The sequence below is a fragment of the Podarcis bocagei genome (genome assembly GCF_964188305.1).
Source record: "Podarcis bocagei genome assembly, chromosome: 9".
NCBI lineage: Eukaryota > Metazoa > Chordata > Lepidosauria > Squamata > Lacertidae > Podarcis > Podarcis bocagei.
The window spans coordinates 37,576,209-37,599,830 of NC_138134.1; the positions used below are offsets into that span (position 1 = coordinate 37,576,209).

Sequence of the window (23,622 nt, forward strand, 5' to 3'; positions counted from 1 at the left end):
AACTTAGATTTGTAAAGAACACAGTTGATAAAAAGGCACTGTGAAGCATAGACAATATATGACTGCTTTCATCTTCTAGCAAAAAAAGAGAAATAGCACTAACCCACTTTGCATATTGAAGTATATACAGTTCTCTCACTTGAGGTGATATTCTGACAAGATTCATGTTTTGCCTAATTCTCTCAGCACAGTTAAATAAAAATAAAAAGTATTTATAGTTCAAATAATAAAGCACATATATTGTGCTCAGGTTCGGAGTTCTGTACTCCTTCCTTACGCATCATTAATATACTTTTAAATGCCTATATTGTCTTTCCAAAAAGAAGTCATCCAAGATGGTTCACAAAACAATATAAAGAATAAATACATGAATTAGCTGTAATAAGTGAGAAGGAATCTTAAAATCCAGGAAGTAAAATATTTAAGATAAGCCAAAGAAATGTGCTCCCTATTATGTTGACTGGAGAAGAGGGGGCATGGCAAAAATACTCAACAACCTAAGAGTGAGGGCAGGAAGATCATTATGTGATCATGTAATCATGCAGCCCAGGGATGTGAATTTCAGGACAAGGGGCTAAATGCAGTCCTTTGGACCATTCTAGTCAACCCTTGGCCACACACCTCACTGGTTCTGCTCCATACCCATCCTCTGAATGCCTTTGCTGATTAACTGTGATAATGTTTCTCGCTTGCTGCATACATGTATGTGTAAAAATGAAGTAGCCACTGTTGTTGATTACTGAATCATTTTGGTTTGTGGATATAGCTGATGAGTGCTCGAAACGTCAGAGAGAAAGAATAATGTGAAGTCAAGGGATTACCCATGAAGAATATATCCCAGGGACCACCAGTCTATTTAGCCAGTGTCAGGGGGACATTTCCCTTTTCCCATATTTCTGTTGAAGGTTGTGGGGTTCCCCTTGTCACTCTACACACCAGAATCTGTGACATATGCAAACTGGCAGAAAAAAGTGTGCTGTCAGGAACGAAACATAGGAAAAAGCCTGCATTTCCTAAGGCAGGTTATTTGCCCATCCAGTTCAGTTTTATTGCTAACTGGCAGCAGCTCTCCAGGGTTTCAGACAGGAGTCTTTTGTCAGCCCAGATGCCGACAACTGAACCTGGACCTTTTGCGTGCAATGCAGTGCTCCACTCCAGATCTACAGCCCTTTCCCATTTATATCCTGAAATCCTATAGCAAGATTTATTCAAATCCTTTTATCTCCTGCTCTCTAACACCAGCATCTCCACCTTTTTATATCCCTAGACAAGTTTAAATCTGCATTAGTAATTGAGGCATAGAAGGAAATTGTGCTAAACAACAAATTGCAGTTGTTCCTGATGGAGGTATAGGGCAGAGCACACTAGGGCTATATTATTGACATACACAAAGAGAGAAAACTGTACCCCCATATTATAAGACATTGGACTAAGCATATTAACAAACTAGAAAGGAAAAGAAAACCAGAGTTTATGTTAATGACTGAAATGTGGGCAGTTCTGAGGCAAGATAAAAAAATAATAACTAAAAAATAACAATGGAATATCTGCAGGAGGAAGCATCACTTCAGCACAAAAGGCTTTACGGAAAAAGCAAAACACAAGTTAAGACTATGAGCTGGCTATATGTTTTGCTCAAAAAAAGATTAAGGAAAAATATTTGTAAAATAAATTCATATTTATAGCAAATATGTAGGATACTTTGTGGTAGACAAAGGTAAACTTACCAATAAGACCCTTTGTATTACTTGTTGACACAGCTATATGAGCTGGCATGGGAACTGGCTTTGAATCCTCTGCTGTCATAGATGTTATGCTACTGGTTTCAGCTTCAATTGACACATCCTTCCCACCCCTCCGTTTTATGGTACCTGTATCACCTTCAGAGTCCTCTCCCCAGTAGCCTGTGGAGGATGCCCAGCTTGCTCTGGACTGTGCTTGATCAAGGCCCTCCCTACCTTGACTCTGCCTGCCATACTTTGTGCCATGATCGGAGAACATCATCGGGTCCATGTGGCTGCCTGAGGCCCACAGTCCTGCCCCATCGCCTGAACTATCGAAATGAGCATGTCCAAAAGGAAGAATCTCCCAACTTCGCTGGTGCTGTATTGTCTGTATGTTGTCATGGGAACCACTTGAACAAGAAGTCCAGCTGCCACGGCCACTATCCGCTGCATCAAGTGATGCTCGATCTCCCTGATCCTGTGACAGCTCCTCAGTGCTAGGAGAAGAAAGCATGGTTGCCCCAGCATACAAGCCTCTATTCTCTGACAGTGGTGGGTAGTAGCTAGAAGAACACAGGAACAAAATAATTAATAGGCATAAAGCAACAATGTTGCCACTAGCAATTAGAATATCAAACCGCAGTAACAATTTGCACAAAGCATTTTGTTCAATTTGTAGTACAGATCAGTTAACTCTAAAGATGTCTGTGCTCAAATTCACATGCTTCAATAGCTGCCAAATATACGTCTAATGAAATTATTATGATACTTTGTGCACCAACTGAACACTAGATCAGAAGCATCATTGGGTGTTTTTCAAAGATTTTTCAAATTGTGAATCTGGTAAGAGTATTAGGAGCATGCATTTTCCCCATTCTTCCCCTATTATCTCTTGGAGATGCAGATATATCATCTAATACTTATCAAAACAATTGGGGAAAAGATTTAGGACATTAGTCACTAAACACTGTCTGGAATTGGATATGACAAAATGTCCCTCAACAAAAAATCAGTGCACATTTAAATGAAACTTTTTACAAGTTCATTTTTCTTTGGTGCTTAGAGGTCTCTTGGTATCTTAAATGGTGAATTCAGCCCTTTAATATTTAGTGAAAGAATTTGCATTGTATTCTATCTATGGTAGTTTAAAAACAACTTTTCCCAAATATTGATTCCTTAATTTTGAGAATTATATAAATGTAGTCCCCAGCACTAACATTTTCTAGATTTCCAATTTAACATACTAATTTGCACTGTCACCTCCTCTCTCCTTTCCCCTTATTGACAATAATTTACTTTTCTTTGTTCTTCTTGATGCAGTGCTTCTCGAGTCCCACTTGCTGATTCAAGTTGTATTTATTATCTTCATTATTCTGTTTTTATATTTGATAAGTTTAAGTGTTTTCCTTTCCAGTATCTGAACTAAATATTCCTTCCATCTGTTATTATCTTTGATTAGCTAATGTTTTAACCACAGTTTCTTATTCAACAAGATAAGTAGTTTAAATGAGGTCCCCCATTGATATTTTGTTAATTTTTGCCTAAGAAGTAGTGTGAGAAACTTGAATTCCATGATTTTACTTGAAATATCTGGGTGCATATCAGCTAGGATTTTAAACAGATTTCCAATTAAAATAAATTTCCCGCCTGTGCTGCAAGTTGCAGCTTCTTTTAAACTAATAAATGTAACCAAGATGTCTCTCAAGCATTCACTAAACACCAACTCAAAAACGAGGGACCATTCTATTTTTAGATCCTATTCTAAAAGACACCTCAGTCCAAGCTGATCAAAGTTTGTCCAAATGTACATAATTACACAAGCATTCTTTTAAGAAGACTACTAGGTTTCCCCTCTCCATTCCTTCTGGGAGACCCCTACATTTAAAAATAAATAACAGGATATTTTGGAAAGATTGGGCCAAGAAAGCATTATGCATTATGGGACATGGGTTGGCAGTGTTTTGCTTTTCCTTTAAAGGCAGAGTCACTCAAGTGATGCCTTGTAACAGAATACATGTTCCTAAAATCTGCTCATGAAAGAAAAAGCATCTACAGCTCTAGAGTAGGCTTTTAATAAATGTAATTACACTGACATGTACTACCTACCCTATGCTGTACTGATCTGGTTCAATTATGGCTCTTCGGTCAATCCTGCCCACTCCAAGGTTAGTCTCCACAATGCTGACAGAGTGCCTCTGCCTCCTGTCATCATGTAGTGATACTGGCATGGAGTCAAATGAAGAATTGCTGACAATGCTGGATCTGGAAGAAATTTCACTGTGACCAGAGTCTGAAAAGTTATCCACGGTACCACTGGGAGCCAGAGTATAACCTGTACAGGGAAGAGTGATTATAACAATTTTCATTATAAAATTTTCAGCATTTGTATAAATATTCAAATTATGCAGCCCCTGTACCAAAATAACTTTTTAAATTGTTGTTTTAAATCTGAGAACAAATAATTTATAAGGGGGTATTTATAGTATCATCTTATTTTTAAGATAGAGAATTTGGGGGGAGAAAACATTAACAGATGATAATTTAAAGATCAAAAAAAAAATTTTACTTGAAGTTTCAATATCTAACTAACATGATTCAAATGGGTTCTACACTGTATGCCTTTGCCATCCATTGGGATAAAATTTGATTAGAGAAAACCAACCATATCCCTGGAAAAGCCCACAGCAATCCAATTATAGGAATCTAATTTTGCTTAACGTGAAATAAATTTGGGGGGTGGGGCGTGCTGCCACACATATGAACAATGGTAAACATGCTTGGTTCCACAGCCAGGATTGATGCATAAGGGAAACATAAATGTGGTCTCATTTGTATAGGAAGCTTCATCATAATTCCAAAAAGAAAATACTTTGCATGAAGATTTTTATTCCACACAAATTGTCTTCATCGTGATACCCATATACATTTCTACCCATCCCTGATACTGTGGGAGGCTGCATACATGAATGGTTTCAGCAAATAGGGGTGAACAACTAATATTCAATATCATTATGGTTCTTGGCACTTGGATATGGGGATCGTTAAGCTGCTTTATCTCCTTTCCCAACTGCATCTGAGAAGGCAGGAACATAGGAAGCTGGTTGTGCCGAGTTAGGCTGCGGGTTCATTTAGCTCAGTATGCCTGCACTCAGTATTGACTTGTACTCAGTATTGACTTGCACCAGGATTTCTGACAGAAAATGTTCTGGCTTGCATACTTAGCATGTGACAACTTTGTGCTTTTAGGAAATGTCTGCCCATGCTAAACCACAACTGACTACATATTTGGCATCTTAACTACGTTTAAACAGTTATCACTAACAATTACAAGAGAGGAGAACTTGTGAGAGGTGAGGAGTATTTAGACCCTGGCATACTTTTCCTTGGAGAGCTCTGTGGTGAGGTGGGAGGAGAAGATAACTGTGAAGACGCATTTGAAATTGTATCCTCTGCTTGTTTCTTATGACGATCCAAGCTTCCCTCTTCAGAAAGTGAAAGAATTTTCTTTAAAGCTTGTGGAGAGTTTATGCCTTCAATAAAGAAGAAGTAACACATCTGATATAAATGCACGCACTTTTTCTTGCATATTCAAATGAGGCCATTCCATGGACCACTGATACTACCATTACTATGATATTTTAGCCCACCCTTCTTTTGCAGATCTGAGGGCAGTGTACATTACACACCCACATTTATTATCACAACCCCCCAGTTATACTGAGAGAATATGCTTAAAGGGGATTTCAATCTAAGTCACTCCACTACTCCACACCAATGCACAATTTATTCTAAGAAAATTATATGCAATTAATAAAAACAAATTTAAACGTAACTATTCAGCCCAAGTAAAATGTAGGTTAAACCAATGTTTCTGTTTTACATTCACTTGGAAAATGTTTGGTTCTTCTCAGCCATTCATAGAAAAACATTGACTACAGCTAGTACCCCAGGTTATCCCCTCCCTCAGGCCTGCAACTGAGACAGAAACCTGCAGCTTAAACATGTCTGAAGTGCCATTAAATTTAAAGGTAAATGGCTACTTCACTGATTCAATGCTGTTATATATATAAATGTAAGTATAAATGAAAAATAGAGTTAAAGAAAATATAGACTCAACAGACATTGATCACAAGATCAGGAACCATGGTTAAAATTGGATAGTTGTAAAAATGTGCAGTGGATGTCATCTGCTTCAGAGTGCTGTCAAGACTGGGCTTGCATTAGCAGGCCCCAACATAGGAAGAAGAGGAAGATTGGTGAGGACTAGAGTCAGAGGTGGGGGGGAGGGGCTCTCTAGCAACTGTCAGCTCCCTTAGCACACTACAGTTCCCAGGATTCTTTGGGGGAAGAATGACTTTTTAAAGTGGGATGATACTGCGTTAAATGCAAACTACAGGTGAGACTTTCATGTGATCTCTTAACATTGATTCTGTTACACTTTTTTACTGAACTTTCCATTTCCAAAACACAACAGTAATAACAATTATTAGAACCTGTGTTTTCCCCACCTTTGTTTGCAGTTGCTCAAGATGCATACCTGTCATTTGTGAAAATACAATCCTGAAACATGGAACTTCAGCTAGGAATTTGAAAATGTTTTTTTAATGCTCTTGAGAATTTGTTTACCCATTTTTAACATAAAATTATTTTTCTACTGAACAGAACAATCCACAATACTTACCAAAGGGTGGAAGGTCTTTGACTGGTACTTTCTTACGAGAGGGATAAAGTGATACAGCAGGGACCTGCAGTGCTTGGTTTGCTTTGTGCTGCTGTTGCTGCTGCACTTTCTGCTGGATCCCTGACCTATGTGCGACTGGGGATGTTTCAGGTTTTCCAGACCGTTTTTCCCCTGGAGTCTTGGGTACTTTAAATAAAAAGTAGAATTAAGATTACAGTTAAGACTACCTCAAGAGTACTTGATTTTATATTAAACGGTGTCCAGAAGAATGATCAATGATGGAAAAGAGATATCCTCTCTTGGTTGAAAAGCCTTGGAATTTTTTATTCCTCTCATTCAGCTATAATATACTACCACAAACTATAGTAAAATGATGCCCTAATCAGCAGTTGGAGAGCCAATTAGGTAATGTATGCCATTTAAGAAACAAGTACCACATATGCCAACTGTAATATTGTCTACAATTTGCAATGGCATGGAATAACTTGTTTTCTAGTGATCAGCTTGATTAGAAACACATACTTCCCTCAATGATGCTGTGGCCAAGCCTAAGCCTGAGGGACAGTTAAGCTGTAGGCTAAATAAAGATAAATTAACAGCTCATTTGCCATGACTGAGGTGCACACCCAACTAAGAAAAATGCTCACATGTATTGCTGGCTGGTTCACATTGTAGAGAGAGTGCCTGAAGGCTCTCTTCATCCATTTCCAGATCCAAATTGGAGAGATACTGCTTGACTTTCCGAGCCATCTGAGCATCTTCATATAGCTTTTTGGCATTGAGGAAGGAGCTGCGGCGGACCCGCTTTTTATGTCCACCCGTTTGTGCAACATCAAGGACTGCTGCATTTGTACTGCCTTGACTGAGAGACCTGGGGTGAAGAAAGACAAGATGGCATGTAACTTAGCTCATCGCTGCATCCTTCAATGACTTGAAACATGCAAAGGTCTGCATGAATGTCAGTCTATGGTCAAAGCTTACATGCCTCATTCAAGTAAGTCATACAGCTACAATAGGAAAAGGATAAAAATAAAGAACAACAATCAGTTGCAATTGTGAATATGGATTCATTAAAGTCAGCCCCTGAGAATTACTCTGCTCCAAGTATGAAATTCCATGTCATTGGGAAAATTGTTAAACTCTCTCCCAGTAGCCTTGAGTATTACAAGGACAGAAATATTAAGGCAGGCTCATGCAGCAAGGTGTCTCAGACCAGTAAACAGTGGTCAAGCCTCCTGAAACTCAAAATCCACTACTCTCAAAATCAGGCAGGAAATGTCCACTTTGTACTTTTCAGGTGCCTCTATTAAAACACTTAATTCCATCTGCAATGTGCCAAAAAGTCTACTGCATTTTCATTCCCCACTTCCCTCGCCTTAAACAGGACTTCATGTTAAATAAAAACGTTCAATTAGTTAATGAGGAAGCATGCAAATTTGGATGTGTTTATGTATGGGAGCTATTTTGCTTCTAATATGTTAACAGCAATAATGAAGGCTGGTTTGTAGAAAGAAAATTTAGTTAGTTGAGCTGTTAAAAATCACAACACTGTAATAAAATCTGTGGATTTGGATGGTTCTATTAACTTGTGTGACATATAAATTTGCTGCTTATTTTTATCTGAACCACCATCATGTAACCCCATTTTGGTATACTGTTCCCATTGAGACTGGTTATGTATGTACATATGTTAGGGATAATGCAAGCTGAGAGGCTAATCTGCATAACAGCCAGCCGTTGTGCACATTCATCATGACTCATGAAGAATGTGCACTTCAACTGTCCATAAAGATAAAATTGTGCATCTTTCCTGACCGATATGCATACTCTCTAAAACATGCATATCTCAGCATCATTTTTTACATTCTTTGAACAATATGCACATTCTCCTGTCACTAGGCATACTCTACAAGAGTATGCCCTCTTCCATGCCGCTCAGCTGTTTTGCACAACCAACTGACTCTGCAATCTCTTCTCCACAACCCAGCTGTTTCCTCACTGTTCAGCGATGTTAATGGATACATGGGAGATGAGTGTATGCAAATGGATGAACTGGGAGCTGAGGTATGTATGTGTGAATTCATTCACACAGACATTCCCAGTGTCTTCATGCAGGATGGAAAGACAGGTAGAAGTAGAGAGTGTGTGTGTGGGTTTGGGTAGGGGTGTGTGTGTGTGTGTGTGTGTGTGTGTGTGTGTGTGTGTGTGTGTCTAGAGAGAGAGAGAGAGAGAGAGAGAACCACCCACACTTTATTCCTCACACCTTACACTCTTATGCATCCAAACGCATACATTGTTGTATGTATGTAGTGCTTGTGTAGGAATAATGGTGTCCCCTGTGGATTCTGTGTGAATATTGCCCAAAGAATGTGGGGGGAAAACCTGTCATGATATGCACATTCCTTGAGGTCTGCTAGAGAATATGTATACTTACTGGATAATGTACAAAATGTTGTTGAGATATGCTCATTCCTTAAGACCACATAGAAAATTCTTTTGCATGGACAAATTATGTCCACTCAACTCACATTATCCCTAACATATATGAGGCAATTTTATGAATTCTAGATCAAACCAATGAATCTCACTGCTTTGCACTTCTTTAAGGTTTCACAGCTCTTGGGTTTATAACCTCAAGCAAAAGCAGCACTGGATTAAATCTGATGCAGGTACAGAAGGGTTAACAAAAGAAGGGAAATGCCAGAGCACCAGAAAATTAAGGGAAGCAGGTAGGAAACAATGCAGATTTTCAGAAAAGGAAGTTTGTCTGTATGTGTTCTCTCCAACCACTTACCCCAAACTCCTCCACTTCTTCTTCCTGCAAGTGAGAGCCATGAGTATTGAAGCATGGATTTAAGGAAGAGACAGAGAGATTATAAGCTCAGAAAGAAAGGATCAGACTTCAGGACAAGCAGTACCAGAAAGCCCAGAACAGCCTTCTCTCAATCAGTCAGCATAATACATTAAATAGGTGTCTATAGAGTGCCCATAAGATTAAAGCTCATTTCACATTAAACTGAATTCACCTTGGATTACTTACACCTTTAGCATAAAATAGTGTTCTAAAATCTGGAGTGAATTTTGTTTCTGTCTTCTTTCTGCTTTTCTGCTTTCACATAATATAATTTCGTTTTAAAACATTTATTCATTCAATATGCATTTCCTATACATTGAACCAAAGGGGATATTTTAACTATCCCAACTAATTCAATGCAAACTCTGCTTATATCTACTTTATCTAAGTAAGAATAAGACTAGTGATTAAATATCTATTATTTCTCTTGTTCTCCATGACCTTTAAACAATGAACGTAACATAAATTACGCAATGACAGGCAAGAGCCATTTCCATCTGTACTGCCTTTTCCTGATGGGGGCATTTGATTGGTTGCAACACTTATCCACCCCTGTGAATCAGTTAATTTGCACAACATTATAATTACAGGCCAGACAAGAGGGGAAATGTATTACTTGAATATTTCTTAAAACTCAAAACTTGTAAAACAATGGCTTCAGTCTAGCAAGTGTATGCGTCATAATTATTATAATAGTTTAAGTTATACTATGAGATTTCTGAAGCAGTCTTCAACACTGAACTCTTGAACTGCTTTTCTTGTTAATTGCTTTTTGGGGAAAGGGCTGTAGCTCAGTGGTAGATCATCTGCTTTGCATGCAGAAAGCCCCAGGTTCAATCCTTGGCACTGACAGGCAGGGTTGGGAAGAGAGCCCTGCCTAAAATACTGGACAGCCACTGCTGGTCAGTGTAGGCAGTTCTAAGCTTGATAGACCAATGGTCTAACTCAGTATAAGGCAGCCTCCTATGTGTTCATATGAGTTTAAAAGGAAACATGGTGATCTTATTTAGAACTCACTATTGGCACAAAAGCCCAAATAACTTGTAATGCAAGAACAGAATACATATCTAAGATCAAAACAAATCTCATGTATGTTTGTGTCTGAATTCATTTGTGTATTTGTAATATTTGTAATATTGTATTTGTAATATTTGTAATAGGAGAATATCCTTCATGAATGCACATATGTAGAAATCAAACAAAACCATTGTAAGAAAAAGTGTTGCGTAGAATGGTGAGGAAGAATCAAATTTTGGGTAAAAAGCAAGCAGGGTCTACTTGCTATGATTGGGCAACGCTCATTTTCATGAACATTAGGAAGCTTGGCGTAGATATCAAGAGGACAACACAGATGAAATGTGTTACTCTTCTTGATGAAAAGACAACTGCTTACTTTCAGGCTGATATATAAAGAGAATATCTGATTGCTGTCAAATAACTTGCAGCTAATTAGCTGGAGAAATAAAGACAATTCTATGTCTTACCCTTGTTCTCTGAATGCAAGCATTAAACACTAGCCAAGTTTAAAGTATGTATCTGTAACACAAGACAATCTTAGCTCAATGGTTTTTATTTCACACTTCAAGTGCGTTAGTCTTTGGTCAAAAGAACTCACCTAGTCCTGAACATTAAAGCAGGATCCATGTTAACAGAAGCCATTCGACCCACATGGCGAATTTCTTTTGCGATCATTCGTAATTTCTCAAAATTGACCAAACCTTCCACTTTGGAATCATTCCCTACATTGCCAAAAGAATGATAGGAAATAACTATAGTACTCTGCCTTTGGTCAGTGAAAGTAAAAACACACGTGTTGCCATCACCAAAGGGCCAATACAGAAAAAACACTTGCAACATTTACCTTCATGGAGGAACGTAAGGTCCTTTTTGATTACAGGGAACAATGGAATAATAGGAGGCTGTAGATTTTGGCTATTCAGGACATTGCGATATTTTGCCATGTTCCTAGATGGATCAAATAAATCCTGAAGATCTTGAAACAATTTTTCATATTTGCTTGGAAGTTTTTCCCAAGTAGTTCGTAGTCTTGCAACTGGAGCTAAGTTTAGGCCACTAAAGAATGAATTTTAAAAGATGTTGAGGGTTTTAATCTCTGTTCAAAATGACACCTGCATTTGCAGCATCACAAACATATGTTCCTGTATACAATCTTCTGAAGTAAAACTAAATGCATATCATATCATATTTAGCAACTGACAAATGTTGACACTGGTAAACAAAAACACTGCTTTCAGAGATTATGCACCATAAAATTGTAGGTCTTTTCTGAACTGCAATGTTCAAGCAATATTTGTGAGTTGAAGAATCATCAAAAGATTATGGTAGCAGTGGTATGGCTTTCCTGTCTTACCAAAAGTGTTCTCAGATCTATTACAACATTGCTTTCCAAACACTGTTGGAGCAACAGACACTTCTATAAACAAGGACCATTTTTAGTACAAAGATGTGGCTATGATGATCAGTAAGTGTTTGTTACTGCCAGATGGAAGTATTGTAATGAGTAATACAGTAAAGTCTATTCAGAAACTGCAGCTGTAAAATGCTGTGAGTCATTCCCTTAGTATACTAGCAAAAGAAGCATGTTATTACCAGAGGTTTAGAAGAGACATAACCAGCTCATTTGGATGCACTGGTGATATTGATTATAAAAGCCCTCTGTTGTCCGAGACATAGATATCTGACATTCAGCCTTGCTTTCTGTAGTCAGTTGAAATGGTCAACAAAAATGTCTGAATTCAGTGATCCTAACATTAAATGTTTTAGAGCTGCAAACAATTTTTTACAGAGGCCACCAACTGTCAAATCTACTTTTCTCTCTCAGATGCCCATATCTTCATCCCCTTCACAACAAGTATTAGTTTCCCTTTTCATTAATTATTTTTATCTGGAGAACTGGTGCCTGAGATTATTGACCACCTTTGATCCCCAAATCAAGTTTCATCAAGTATATTAGCAGAATAAGTTACAGTAATTTAACACAGAGGCATGAAATTTAACAAGGCATGAAAGTGACCAGTATCAAATCCAGGCAGACAGTGTAACTTATTTTACTTAATTTGAGTTGGTGAAAAGAATTCCTGGGTTGGAACTCTATCAATAATGCCCCCAAATCACAGTGTTCCATGCCCAGTCTTTTCTAAATATATTTAGCATCAATTTATGTAACTTTCCGAAATCACTGTCACCCATAGTGAAAAGCCAAAGGAGCATCAACACTGTAAGAAAAGTGGGCATCCTGAGTGTACTGATTAAAAATCCCTATCTTGCCTATGTTCACATATCAGACTACAGGAAGGTTTAGTAGAAATGGCATGAAGTTGTGGAGTGAGGAGTGCTTGAGAGAGGGATTCAGACTGTGAGGATTCTGTCAGGAGGGTTCGTTCTGACACGTGGCAGAGCTGAGGAGAGCCGAGAACTCTCAGTATATGCTCTAAGGTTCTGAATCGCAGAACACTGTTAAAACAGAAAAGGCACAGTCTCCCACGGTGTTTACAGGAAAAAGGGTCCTCAGAGGGAATACTCTGACATGAAAGTGATTCCCAGGCCAAAGAGGATTTGGGGGTTTGTAAGAAAACAGTCCAGTTAAAATCCTAAATTCCTGAAGTGTGTGTGGAAAAGTCTGATCTATGAAAGATATGTAAAAGAAAGTAACCTTAAGCCTCAACAGCATACAGCCTATAACCTGAAACAGTATACATTTTAATAAAAAGCAACAGCACTGTGCCATGAACAACCTCACTGTTTGATACATTTCTGTGGAAGAAAAAGAACCAAAAACTCCTTGTTTACATCTGTTATAATGAAGTTTGTTTGCAACCTGTTTTCCCCAAAGAAAAACCCACTGTCACTCGTGATTCATTCTCTATTGGGGGAATTCACCTGAGGGAAGGGAAACTGAGGGCTGGCACAGCGGTGCCAGGGAGGGAGAGTGCTGTTGCGTCGTCCCAGAAGTCCCTCTACATCGCCTGCTAGTTGCAAATGGTAATATGTCAAGACCAATGCTATCAATACTTGCTGAAAATGCTAATAAATGCAACAAAGCAAAGGTTTCCTTACCAAGGAAGCCTTCAAATACAGTCTAGGGACTGTAATTGCATTCAAAAGCTGAATAGCAGGCTCACATGAGGCCTAAACAACAACCAAATGTGCTTCATACAAAGTGACAATCTGTTTTGAAATGACCCTTTCAAAAGGAAGGTAACCGGAAAAATCAGAAGTGTACTTTTTGTGGGGGTAGGAAGGAGGAGAACCAAAGATTTAAGGCTGCCTTGTACCACCAACAGTCTAACAATTAGCTTCTACTGCATTAAGTTAAAAACCTGTGTAACCTATAACTGGGATTTTGCATGCCAACATGCAAACCTTTTAAATAATACTAAATGGATTCATACAGGACTGTGTGCAGTCTTTCACACATAAAACATACTCCATGGTTGCATACTAAGTGGAAACAGAGAAAGATAAATGACTTCTTTTGTAATTTTGCTTTTTCCAAGTCTGTTCCAAAGGATATTTTGATTTCTAGAGATAACAAATGCTTATAAAAATGACAAACACAACAAAGACTAATACATTTATAATGACACACGTGATCATGGAGTAGAGTCTACTTTCATCAGATATATCATTATGATGTTAGCAATGACAAGCTTGCAATGCTAATTTAAACAGCTTTTCATGGAAGAATCCTCTAGCCTTTCAACCAGTCTTGCTCTTTTTGGATTAGGATTTTGTCTAAAGCTGCTGCTGCGGACTGTTAAATTAATGAAATATTACTATTGTAGTATTAAATTACTAATTCATAAAACAGTAAAATGTACACATAGTATTTTTCTTAAAATTTAGTATCATCATTATGAAGCATCTATTTACACTTTATTTCTTATAAACTGTATGCAAAATCATTGGGGGGGTGATCTAGTCTTGTTTACCTTATTATTGCAAACATGGAGTTGAAGTTCTTGCATTCCCTGCAGTGCAATGCTATCTTAATGAAGTGCTTAATTATCTTCATCCTTTTCAGCTGGTTGGTTTCTCGCAGAATCTCAGATGCCACCCAAAAGGTTTCTTGGTTTATTACTTCTTCAAACTTTTTCAAGTTAGTACAGCTAGACTTAGATTTCAGTTTAAACAAGTCATCTATGTATTCTGTAGGTTCAATGTTACGGAACAGTTCAAAGTTACGCATAGAGAGTTGGGTTGCCACCTCAACAGTACTGAGTTGCAATAAAGAAATTTGACTCTCTCTCAGCAATTCCTGAGCATCTTCATCTGAACACAAGGTTTCTGTCTCCATGTTGTTCTTCAGATAATACCTGGGAGAGGGGGGAAGAGGGAATAAAGTTTTATAGAAATGAAAACACTAATAGTAATGGAAAGCAAAGGTAGCTTGTTTAGAATTTAAAAATCAGTATATTTAATAAGTACATTCAATTATATTCTGAAATGGCAGATGATGTATGAGTCTCACCTTCCACTAAGCTGTATTCTGTCAGCAAGCTTGGAAAGTTGATCTGGAAGCCTCCTTTGCTTGATTACTCCCTCTGGAGTGACTGAAACTTCACATAAAGAATATGCATCTGGGGTGGTGGTTAGAGCAAACTCTCGGATTGCTTGAATAACCACTTCCTTTGCAGTTGTGTCCTTACTGATCATAATGTAGCGGCTTTGTTGGTCTGCCTTAAAAACCCTCAGAACCTGGTCTGGTAAATCTGTAAGGAGGGGGGAAATCCTATTACAGCATATAAACCATAGAGTAAAATTATTTATTTTTCAGTCAGTATCTGAATAGGAACAGATACACAATTTTCTTTAGTTGCCATCTTGCTCCTGTGAAACTGTTCTAGTCACTATCCTTCTTTCGGATCATCATTCTTTTTTCTGCCAATGATCAGAAGTCATTTCCAAGCAAAGCAAAATGGATCAACATGCTGGCTTTGTGCCGTAAACGTTTATAAATTGCTAACCACAAAGTATATAATCAGTGCATTCAGCTTTGATACTACTGACTGCATACTGACATGCTACTAAATTGCAGTTTATTCTTAAATGAATGAATCTCAAGCTTGCCCCTCCCTCCATTCCAATGGGGACATGAAAATAGAAAATTACAAACTGTATTTTTTTATTAACCATAGTATACTGAACCAAGCCAACTTCAAATAGGAGAGGGCATGAGTAGTAACCTTCATTTTAAGTCATTATGAGCTCATAAACTAAAGTATGCCTGCCTCAATAGTTGCCTTACAAGACACTCTAAATACTCATTAGTACCTGTATGGCCCCAATTTTTTAGCTTGCTATATAATTTCCTGATGACTGGGTGGTGATGGACCTTTATTTCTTAGCGCTTATCAAATGTTATTGTTTCAAACTGAAAGAAAGGTTTCCAGGTCAACCAATAACTTTTAATGTTTCTTCAAAACTCTGTTTTTTGAAGTAATTATGTAAACAATCAAGAAAAGGTTGTGTCATCAGGTTTTTATCAGTTATTCATCTATCAACAGACAAAAAAAATCAGTTTCCTTCCTTTCCTTCCTCTTAAAATACTGTATATGTTGAGTGATTGACAACGGCAATCAAGAAAAATGAAACAATTCAAACAAGAAACAACAAAAGGGGAGAGGTTTATATTGGAGATATGATGGATGCCATAAGCAAGTTTATTTTTACTTATTGCTGTTAATCTCAAATAAAAAACGTAGCACTAGAAATCATAAAAATGTAGTATGATGTAAAGTATGGGTACGGATTTAACCCTCGCCCCAAATAAAGTCCCTTATTCCCCTGCTCTTTCCGGGGGGGGGGGGGGGGAATCCATGTTTTGCAAAGCCAGACACACACACACACACAAACCCACAGCTGCCTTTTGTTGAAATGAAGCTGGCAGTTTCTGTTGTTTTTGCCTCCTACCTATTGTGTGAACGAGAACAGTAGGCTGTATGAAGAGAGCAATGTTCAGCCCTCTCACCCGCTCTTTACTTGCTGGTTTCTGCACTAATAAACAAACCTCATCACACAATCAACTCTATTCCCCAGCAACAAGGGATAAAACCACATTGTACCCGTTCACGTCCTTGCCTGCTCTCGCTTATCCTCCCCTACTTCATCTTCAGTACCTCCCCCATGGTTCTGTAGACATGTTACCAAATCACTGGTTACCATTTCTACCAGTTCTCTCCCCTTTTCTTCCTAACTCCAGATGCATCACAGCTACATCTCCACCCACTGTGAAATTTAAGTGCAGATTAGGGTATATTTGAGGTCTGCTGGGGATTGCTTTCCTCCAAGTGGCTTCCCTGTAAGACTGAGATGGAATAGTTGACATGTATGGTTGCACTGTGGGACGCGGGTGGCGCTGTGGGTAAAACCTCAGCGCCTAGGACTTGCCGATCGCTTGGTCGGCGGTTCGAATCCCCGCGGCGGGGTGCGCTCCCGCTGCTCGGTTCCAGCGCCTGCCAACCTAGCAGTTCGAAAGCACCCCCGGGTGTAAGTAGATAAATAGGGACCGCTTACTAGCAGGAAGGTAAACGGCGTTTCCGTGTGCGGCTCTGGCTCACCAGAGCAGCTTCATCACACTGGCCACGTGACCCGGAAGTGTCTGCGGACAGCGCTGGCTCCCGGCCTCTAGACTGAGAAGAGCGCACAACCCTAGAGTCTGTCAAGACTGGCCCGTACGGACAGGGGTACCTTTACCTTTATGGTTGCACTTGTAGGTGTGTGAACCTCTTTATATCTTAATATATTAAACCTTTGCTCAACTAATTTGTAAAGGCCCTTCTACCTGAACTGCACATTTCCTCTTAACAAATTCAACTAAGGAAAATGTAACCTCTAGTAAACATCTTACATAAGGTTGCAACCTGAAGCTTACAGCAAGGCTGAAATAAAAAAAGGCAAGGCAGTCATCTATTCTCTGGTTTAAAATGCCAGTCTGGCAAGACACTGAAAAGGATATCAAAGCTTGGGTTTGACTTTTTCAACTTACAGAACAATTGCATAGGAAAATGTTATTGTAAGTTCATGATCTCTTTTGCCATGAACATCCCCATACTAAAATGTTGATTTACAAATCCACTTAACACAGCAAGCATTTTTTTCCCCTCCCTAAGCACTACTCGGCTCCTCCAAGCTCTACGGAACAGCAATTCTGACAGGTTGAATTCTTTCTGCTCTAGTACATTCGATTTCCTGAATGCCTCCCCCATCTCCAACACAGTCCAAAGTAACAAGAAAACTATTGAGACTGTACATTTTCTGAAGCTTCAAGTATGCATTGTGGCTTAAGATTATAGCCCAACTTTCTTTAAAGCCCTCAAGGGAGCATTATACGTTAATGTTAAATAAATAGAGTACAAGAAGCCAATTCAAAAACAAACATCACAAAGAAAAATGCCTAGCAGTGTATACTGGAAGTGATTTTAATGAGCTTGTACCATTTTATTTGGTTGTAAACTATCCCAGTATGTATATTTTTATGACAGGTGGTATAAAAAGGGTTTTCAATAGATAATAATACTAGTATGCAACCATCAACAAAGTAATATCACACAATATAGTTACTTCATTTCTCCTGTTTATAAATAAGCAATACTTTGTATACTGTTCACTAATACTGAATCTCTCTGCTTCTGAGAATCTATATGCCCACATATCTTCCAGGCCTTTCATTAAATGTGAAGCTTATTGACCACATGTGTCTCCTTATCGGTCTCCTAACTCCATGTTTGGAGAAAATCATTTTCCTGTCTTATTATCTACACCCCAAGACATAGTCATTCAGAATTTCTACCTTGAATTGTTCTACTTAGTTTTGGCTGCTTCTCAGCTATTTTCAGGTTCCAGGGACAACTACATCCATTTCCATTACCCCAGTCCTTTTAACATTGGTTTGCATGCCCTCACTCTTTGCACAGTGACAATGATAAATAAGTGCTAACTAATAATAATGGTACAAATGTATTACAGAGTTTTTCAGTAGATCAGACTATTTATGTGTCCTAAAAAAGAAGAAGTATTTTTATGTAAAGGAGACATGGAAATCCCAACTCGAGGAACATAGTTTTTGTACCCTCTTACACCTATCAGAAGTAGCCCAAAGAACATGCATGAAAATTTGAGGCTCACCTGGGGTTGTGTTGAAATCTAAGATGCGGTGATGTGACTGCATTAAGTCAGGATTGCTTGAAGACAGAGTTCCACTGACCGGCAGAGCAGGAGGAATGTGCTTGGTCTGCCTCAATCCCACAATGCTGTCATCCTGAGATTGGCCAATTCCAATATCGCTATGACGATGGGGAAAACAAATTCAGTGCTTTTATATTATCGTGACCTATATTGCTTTATTTCCCCCTGTATTTCTGATTTCCACATAAGCCATTCATCTTACAGATTTTTAAAGTATAAGCATTGCTTTGGCAAACTTACTCAACAGGAAGTTTTAACCAAAGCCATATTCACTAGTAAGGTACCAGCAAGATTGGAACTGTTACACCTAAATGTTGATTATAAATAAAGCTCAGGATTTTGTTTTTAATGTATGCAGAATACATGAAAGTATGTGATAAAATTTCCAGCAGCCCTGCCCCCCTTTTTTTGGAAAAGAAATGTTGATATATTTATTTTATTCTTCATGAACCATTTCTACACAGAGATTCAACTGGCTATTGGGTAATGGTATTATTTATTAAATTTATATCCTGCTCTTCCTCTCAATGGAGCCTAGGGCAACAAACAACAAGAAATAAAACGATAAAACATCTTAGAAACAATTCTAATACTGATGCAGATTTCAAGGCAATAACCAATACAATAAAACTATAGACTGAGTTGACATAATGGAAATCACTCTGCGGTGCTGTGCATCACACTCACTTGTATGGTTTCTGAGGCAGGATACTGATGCGGGTTTTGTCTAGTATCTTCTTCAGCTTGTTTCGCCCACCAACAGTGTTGGCTTTGCTCTTCTTGGTTACTTTTTCCAATCCTATCACCTGCTCGACGTCAACTCCAAGATCTGGTATGGAATAACGGCTTGCTTTTTTAATATCACCAATTTTAGGAAGATGAGGAGCGCCGTTTCTTTTCTCCTCTGACAATCTTGTTAGAAGTTCTTTAAAAACTGCACAGAAGATGGAAAACACATAGAAAAATAAACTCAAAAGAAATACATCATACCCTTGCACAGGCTATGAAAAGCAAAGTGGCATTTCACATTTGAATAGAATCCATGCTTGGACTTAGCAATACTTCTAAAAATCTATTCCTGGGCATAGAATTAAGCCTCAAAATAAGTTGTTCACTTTATACCTAATAAAGAGAGTTTAAAAATCCATAGACAGCTAAAGAGCAAGGGCACGTTTATGTCTGAAACAAGAAAAAAGCTATGGCATATTTCCTTCCAGAAGGTCAACTAAAATTCTACAGCAGCAAGTCTAGGAAAGCAATAACAATAGTTATGCAAGTTGTCTCAACATATTCAGAGGAATGCTGCGAGGTACAAGGGCCTCTAAGAATGATTTTCCACAAACAGTTTTAGTAACTTTACACTGCTTCCAAAATCATTTCACACTAAGGGTCTTGGCTGTAGTTACTTTAGAAACATTATGCAGACATGCATATTATGTTATGTATGAAGTTAAATTTCATTACTGCAATAGTCTTTTCTGACCTTAATCTTTCCTAAACTTCAAAAGGGAACATTTGTAATTTAAGGTTACAATTCCCACTTAAGGGGAAGTAAACCCCACTGAACTAAGTTGGACAGCAAATAGATTCCATTTCTTATTATGATCTTTTATCAGTTTTTTGAATTGTTATAAAATATTATAACATCTGCACATTTTGTTCTTATAAAGCAGTAACTATGAAGACTGAAACATTTATTGCAAGTGTGGATGTCTTGCTTTCTACCCTCAGTGAATCTTTTTCCACATCGACCTTGCCTGTGGAAATTCTGTTCTGCACAATTTAAAGATGTGTTCTGGAATGCACCGTAAAACATGGTCAATACTCATCTATGGTTGTGCATTGCAGAAAAAGATGGCAAGTAGTGAACAAGATGTCTTTGTGCTTTTAAGGACATCCTGGTGAGGGTACTCCTGGTCTCATCGCAACACAATTCTAAAACTATTGCATTATAATAAAAGTTACACTTAAACCTATGGCTTTAAACTTACCAAATAAGTTAGTTTTCACAGTGATAGACAAATGTGTGTTATTTCGAAGAATTTCCATGGCTTTAGACAGCTGAATGTTTTCAAAATTTTGGCCATTTACCTCCAATATCTAAAAAGAGGAACAAAAGGATTGAATCCTGTCAATTCATAATGATGAGGAGTCTCCACTACAACTATTGGCATTCCAAGAAAAACCTGGATGAAATTTAATTTACATACCTGATCACCACGTTTCAAGCCTGCTTCAGTGGCTTTGCTACCTGAATCAACACTGTCAACAAAGATTCCAAATCCCTTTTCAGATCCTCCCAATAATAAGAAAGGCAAAGGGGCTTCCCGAGATGGCTTTGTTAATGTTATCATTCTTCGTTTAGCTTTAGCAGCACATGCAATATTTAACAGCCTCAAATGTCCACCCATTTTCTGTAGGGAGAGAATCCAGAGCCATTTGTTAGATGTAAAGTCACCTCAGTGTAGGACAGCAAGTCTCTTATTTTGCCAACAATCCATACCTCTCTTTCTAAATTGTTCTCAAATTCTTCCAGAAAACGAGTCATTGCAGAATCTCCCTCAAAATCATTGAAGTGATTGTTCACCCACAACAATACTACCCGTGTAACCTGAAAGAAACAATATAAATTCTTTATATAAATGCAGTTTAAAAACCCAAGGAAAACTATTTTTCAGCTGCTTTCTTATTTTAGACATTTCCCCAACACCATATACTTCAGTATCTGATCTAGTGACATCTAAAAAAAAAAATTCTAGAAGTCCACCAGGTTAAAAAAAAGAAAAAGCAAGAAACTGGGTTTTAAACATAAAGCTTCACATTTGTACAAAATCCTTCACGTACTTCTTTTCAGAGAAGAGAAACCTGGTATCCTACATTTTTACTGCCGGACTTCTATGCAAATAAGAAACACCACCATATCTCTTCATGAAACTATAGTGTTGAAATGGTAGCGATTTTAAAAGAATTGCTTCTGAAGCAATAGGCTCCAAACAGTTAACTGTCTTACAAAAATAACGGATTAAAAAATAAATTTGGGTTACTTTTTCTTCTTTTAAAAAAAGGCCTAAAGGCCATTTCCAATTTTGCATGTTTCTGTAATATGCTTTTTAGCTATGCTACCTTAGTTCAAAAGGAAAACTTTGCTCCTGCTGTGTCAGCAAACTGAGTCACTATCAGAAGCCACTATTCATTATATAGATTTTAATAACATGGAATCAATACAACTACCATTTCTATGCACTAACAAAACACCAGATTCAATGCAGTCTTTCGTTACAGTGAGTTTAAAGAATCCATAAATAGACCTTGACAGGAACTGAAATTCCGACAATGTGCTGTTGAGAACCCATTACCCTCCAAGTTTCTAAAATCCCTGTTCTACTACAATGCCACAAATTTGAAAGTAACTGCTTGAATTCTTAGACCTAACATGAATTGAGGCATCCAAACATAGAATTCTAGAATTGTAGAGTTGGAAGGGACCACAAGGGTCATCTGGTCCAAGTACCAGCAATGCAGGAATATTTTGCCTAACATGGAAAGAAAGAAGCAAGGGACTTTGCAGATCACAGAGGTCTGCTGCCTTCTCCCCTGGATAACCCTGTTGGATCTGTCAATAGATCTTTTATCTTCATAGCCATTAAAGGCTAGAAACAATCTTTCAGGATGCTGAATTCTATGCACCATAAATTTAGTGCACAGCTGAGGAACTGGACCTGTATCCTTCCTTGCTCCAACCCACTGGCCAAGTGGGCGGGGCTGTCCACCTGTAAATCACCTGGTATCATTATGATGTCTGGTGACAACCTGAAAGGAGCTCACAAAGCCCCTTTGAAAGCCAGTTTTTGGCACCAATCAGTTTACAAGCTACCCCCTTTAAAGTCCATTTGCTAGTGGTCTGAATATAAGCCGCTTACAAACATATTCCAAAGGGTGACTGTCAGCACCCAACAGCTGATGAGAGCTGAGAGCCCTACCAGCTGCACTAGGGAGTTCCTGATGAAGAACCCCCTAGTAAAGCCAGCCAATCTCAGTGAAGCTCCCTTTTGGAGCACTGAAGGACAATCCTGTGTGTTTCTGAATGTGGTTGTCAACTCACCACTCTGCTGCTTCCAGCTGGGGCCTAGGACTGCTCTGCCCATTTCTACTTCCAGTTAAAGCTTTTTAACCTCTTTCACATATCTGGCTAAAATCTACTCAGGCATGAATGTCAAATGTGAAAACTTTAATCTGATTAACACAAACAAAAGTTTTTAAAACTGATTTTCAGGTTCAGATGAAGATGGGTAAATTTAACGCTGTGGTCTAAACCACTGAGCCTAGGGCTTGCTGATCGGAAGGTCAGCGGTTTGAATCCCTGCAACGGGGTGAGCTCCCATTGCTTGGTCCCAGCTCCTGCCAGCCTAGCAGTTCAAAAGCACATCAAAGTGCAAATAGATAAATAGGTACCACTCCAGTGGGAAGGTAAACGGCGTTTCCGTGCGCTGCTCTGGTTTCGCCATTAGCAGTTTAGTCATGCTGGCCACATGACCAGAAAAACTGTCTGTGGACAAACATCAGTTCCCTTGGCCAGTAAAGCGAGATGAGCGCTGCAACCCCAGAGTCATTTGCAACTGGACTTAACTGTCAGGGGTCCTTTACCTTTTTTTCATTACATGCATTGCTACAAGTAGTGAAACAGACATAGGTGGCCAATCAGATTATATACATTCTTTTTCTCCTCCATAGAAATGTTATCTCCAGTGGGGGAGGGGGAATATTGCCTGCTTTGTTGTCCAATTAAACTAACCGATACCACTTTACAATTTATTTAATTAGTGTATATTAAAATATGGTCATATTTTAGAATGTCATTATTAATGCAACCTTATCCCTGAGGCTAGGATCATTGAACCACTCCAATAACTTCTTCCCCACTTCCATCGGGCTGGAAAGAAATGTCCTGTAGGTCAACAGGAAATCCTCGATAAATGTTGGATCAACCACTGAATGTTCTTCCACCAAATGCATTGTCAACCTTTCCGGCGTTCCCTATAAAATGTAAATGTTCAAATATCAATACACATGAATGCATCTCAGCTTGAGCCCCCCCCCCTTTTTTTTTTGGTCTCACTGAAGTTAACATACATTTACTGGACCAGATTTACACAAAG

General features: G+C 38.4%; 1 protein-coding gene and 1 long non-coding RNA gene across 7 annotated transcripts in view; one reads left to right on the top strand and one right to left on the bottom strand.

Moving 5' to 3' along the window:
- Positions 1-9,444, top strand: part of LOC308595174 — a 37,509-nt gene extending 28,065 nt beyond the window's left edge. The window contains exons 2-4 of the long non-coding RNA XR_014011856.1: positions 7,117-7,399; positions 9,022-9,134; positions 9,231-9,444. This is a non-coding gene — a long non-coding RNA (uncharacterized lncRNA). The remainder of the gene's footprint in view (positions 1-7,116; positions 7,400-9,021; positions 9,135-9,230) is intronic.
- The window catches only part of RAPGEF2 (Rap guanine nucleotide exchange factor 2), a 162,881-nt gene that overhangs the window by 5,461 nt on the left and 133,798 nt on the right, over positions 1-23,622 (bottom strand). For 4 of the 6 annotated variants that reach the window (XM_081208648.1, XM_081208647.1, XM_081208652.1 and 1 more), the window contains 16 exons: positions 23,336-23,500; positions 20,970-21,077; positions 20,677-20,880; positions 20,458-20,566; positions 19,154-19,400; positions 18,407-18,564; positions 14,751-14,991; positions 14,212-14,595; positions 11,121-11,332; positions 10,875-10,998; positions 9,200-9,223; positions 7,053-7,276; positions 6,406-6,591; positions 5,102-5,254; positions 3,831-4,056; positions 1,728-2,287 (listed from right to left, as the gene is read on the bottom strand). In XM_081208648.1, coding sequence (XP_081064774.1) covers positions 1,728-2,287; positions 3,831-4,056; positions 5,102-5,254; positions 6,406-6,591; positions 7,053-7,276; positions 9,200-9,223; positions 10,875-10,998; positions 11,121-11,332; positions 14,212-14,595; positions 14,751-14,991; positions 18,407-18,564; positions 19,154-19,400; positions 20,458-20,566; positions 20,677-20,880; positions 20,970-21,077; positions 23,336-23,500 — 3,325 coding nt within the window. The remainder of the gene's footprint in view (positions 1-1,727; positions 2,288-3,830; positions 4,057-5,101; positions 5,255-6,405; positions 6,592-7,052; positions 7,277-9,199; positions 9,224-10,874; positions 10,999-11,120; positions 11,333-14,211; positions 14,596-14,750; positions 14,992-18,406; positions 18,565-19,153; positions 19,401-20,457; positions 20,567-20,676; positions 20,881-20,969; positions 21,078-23,335; positions 23,501-23,622) is intronic. The other 2 variants (XM_081208650.1, XM_081208649.1) reach the window with 2 other exon arrangements.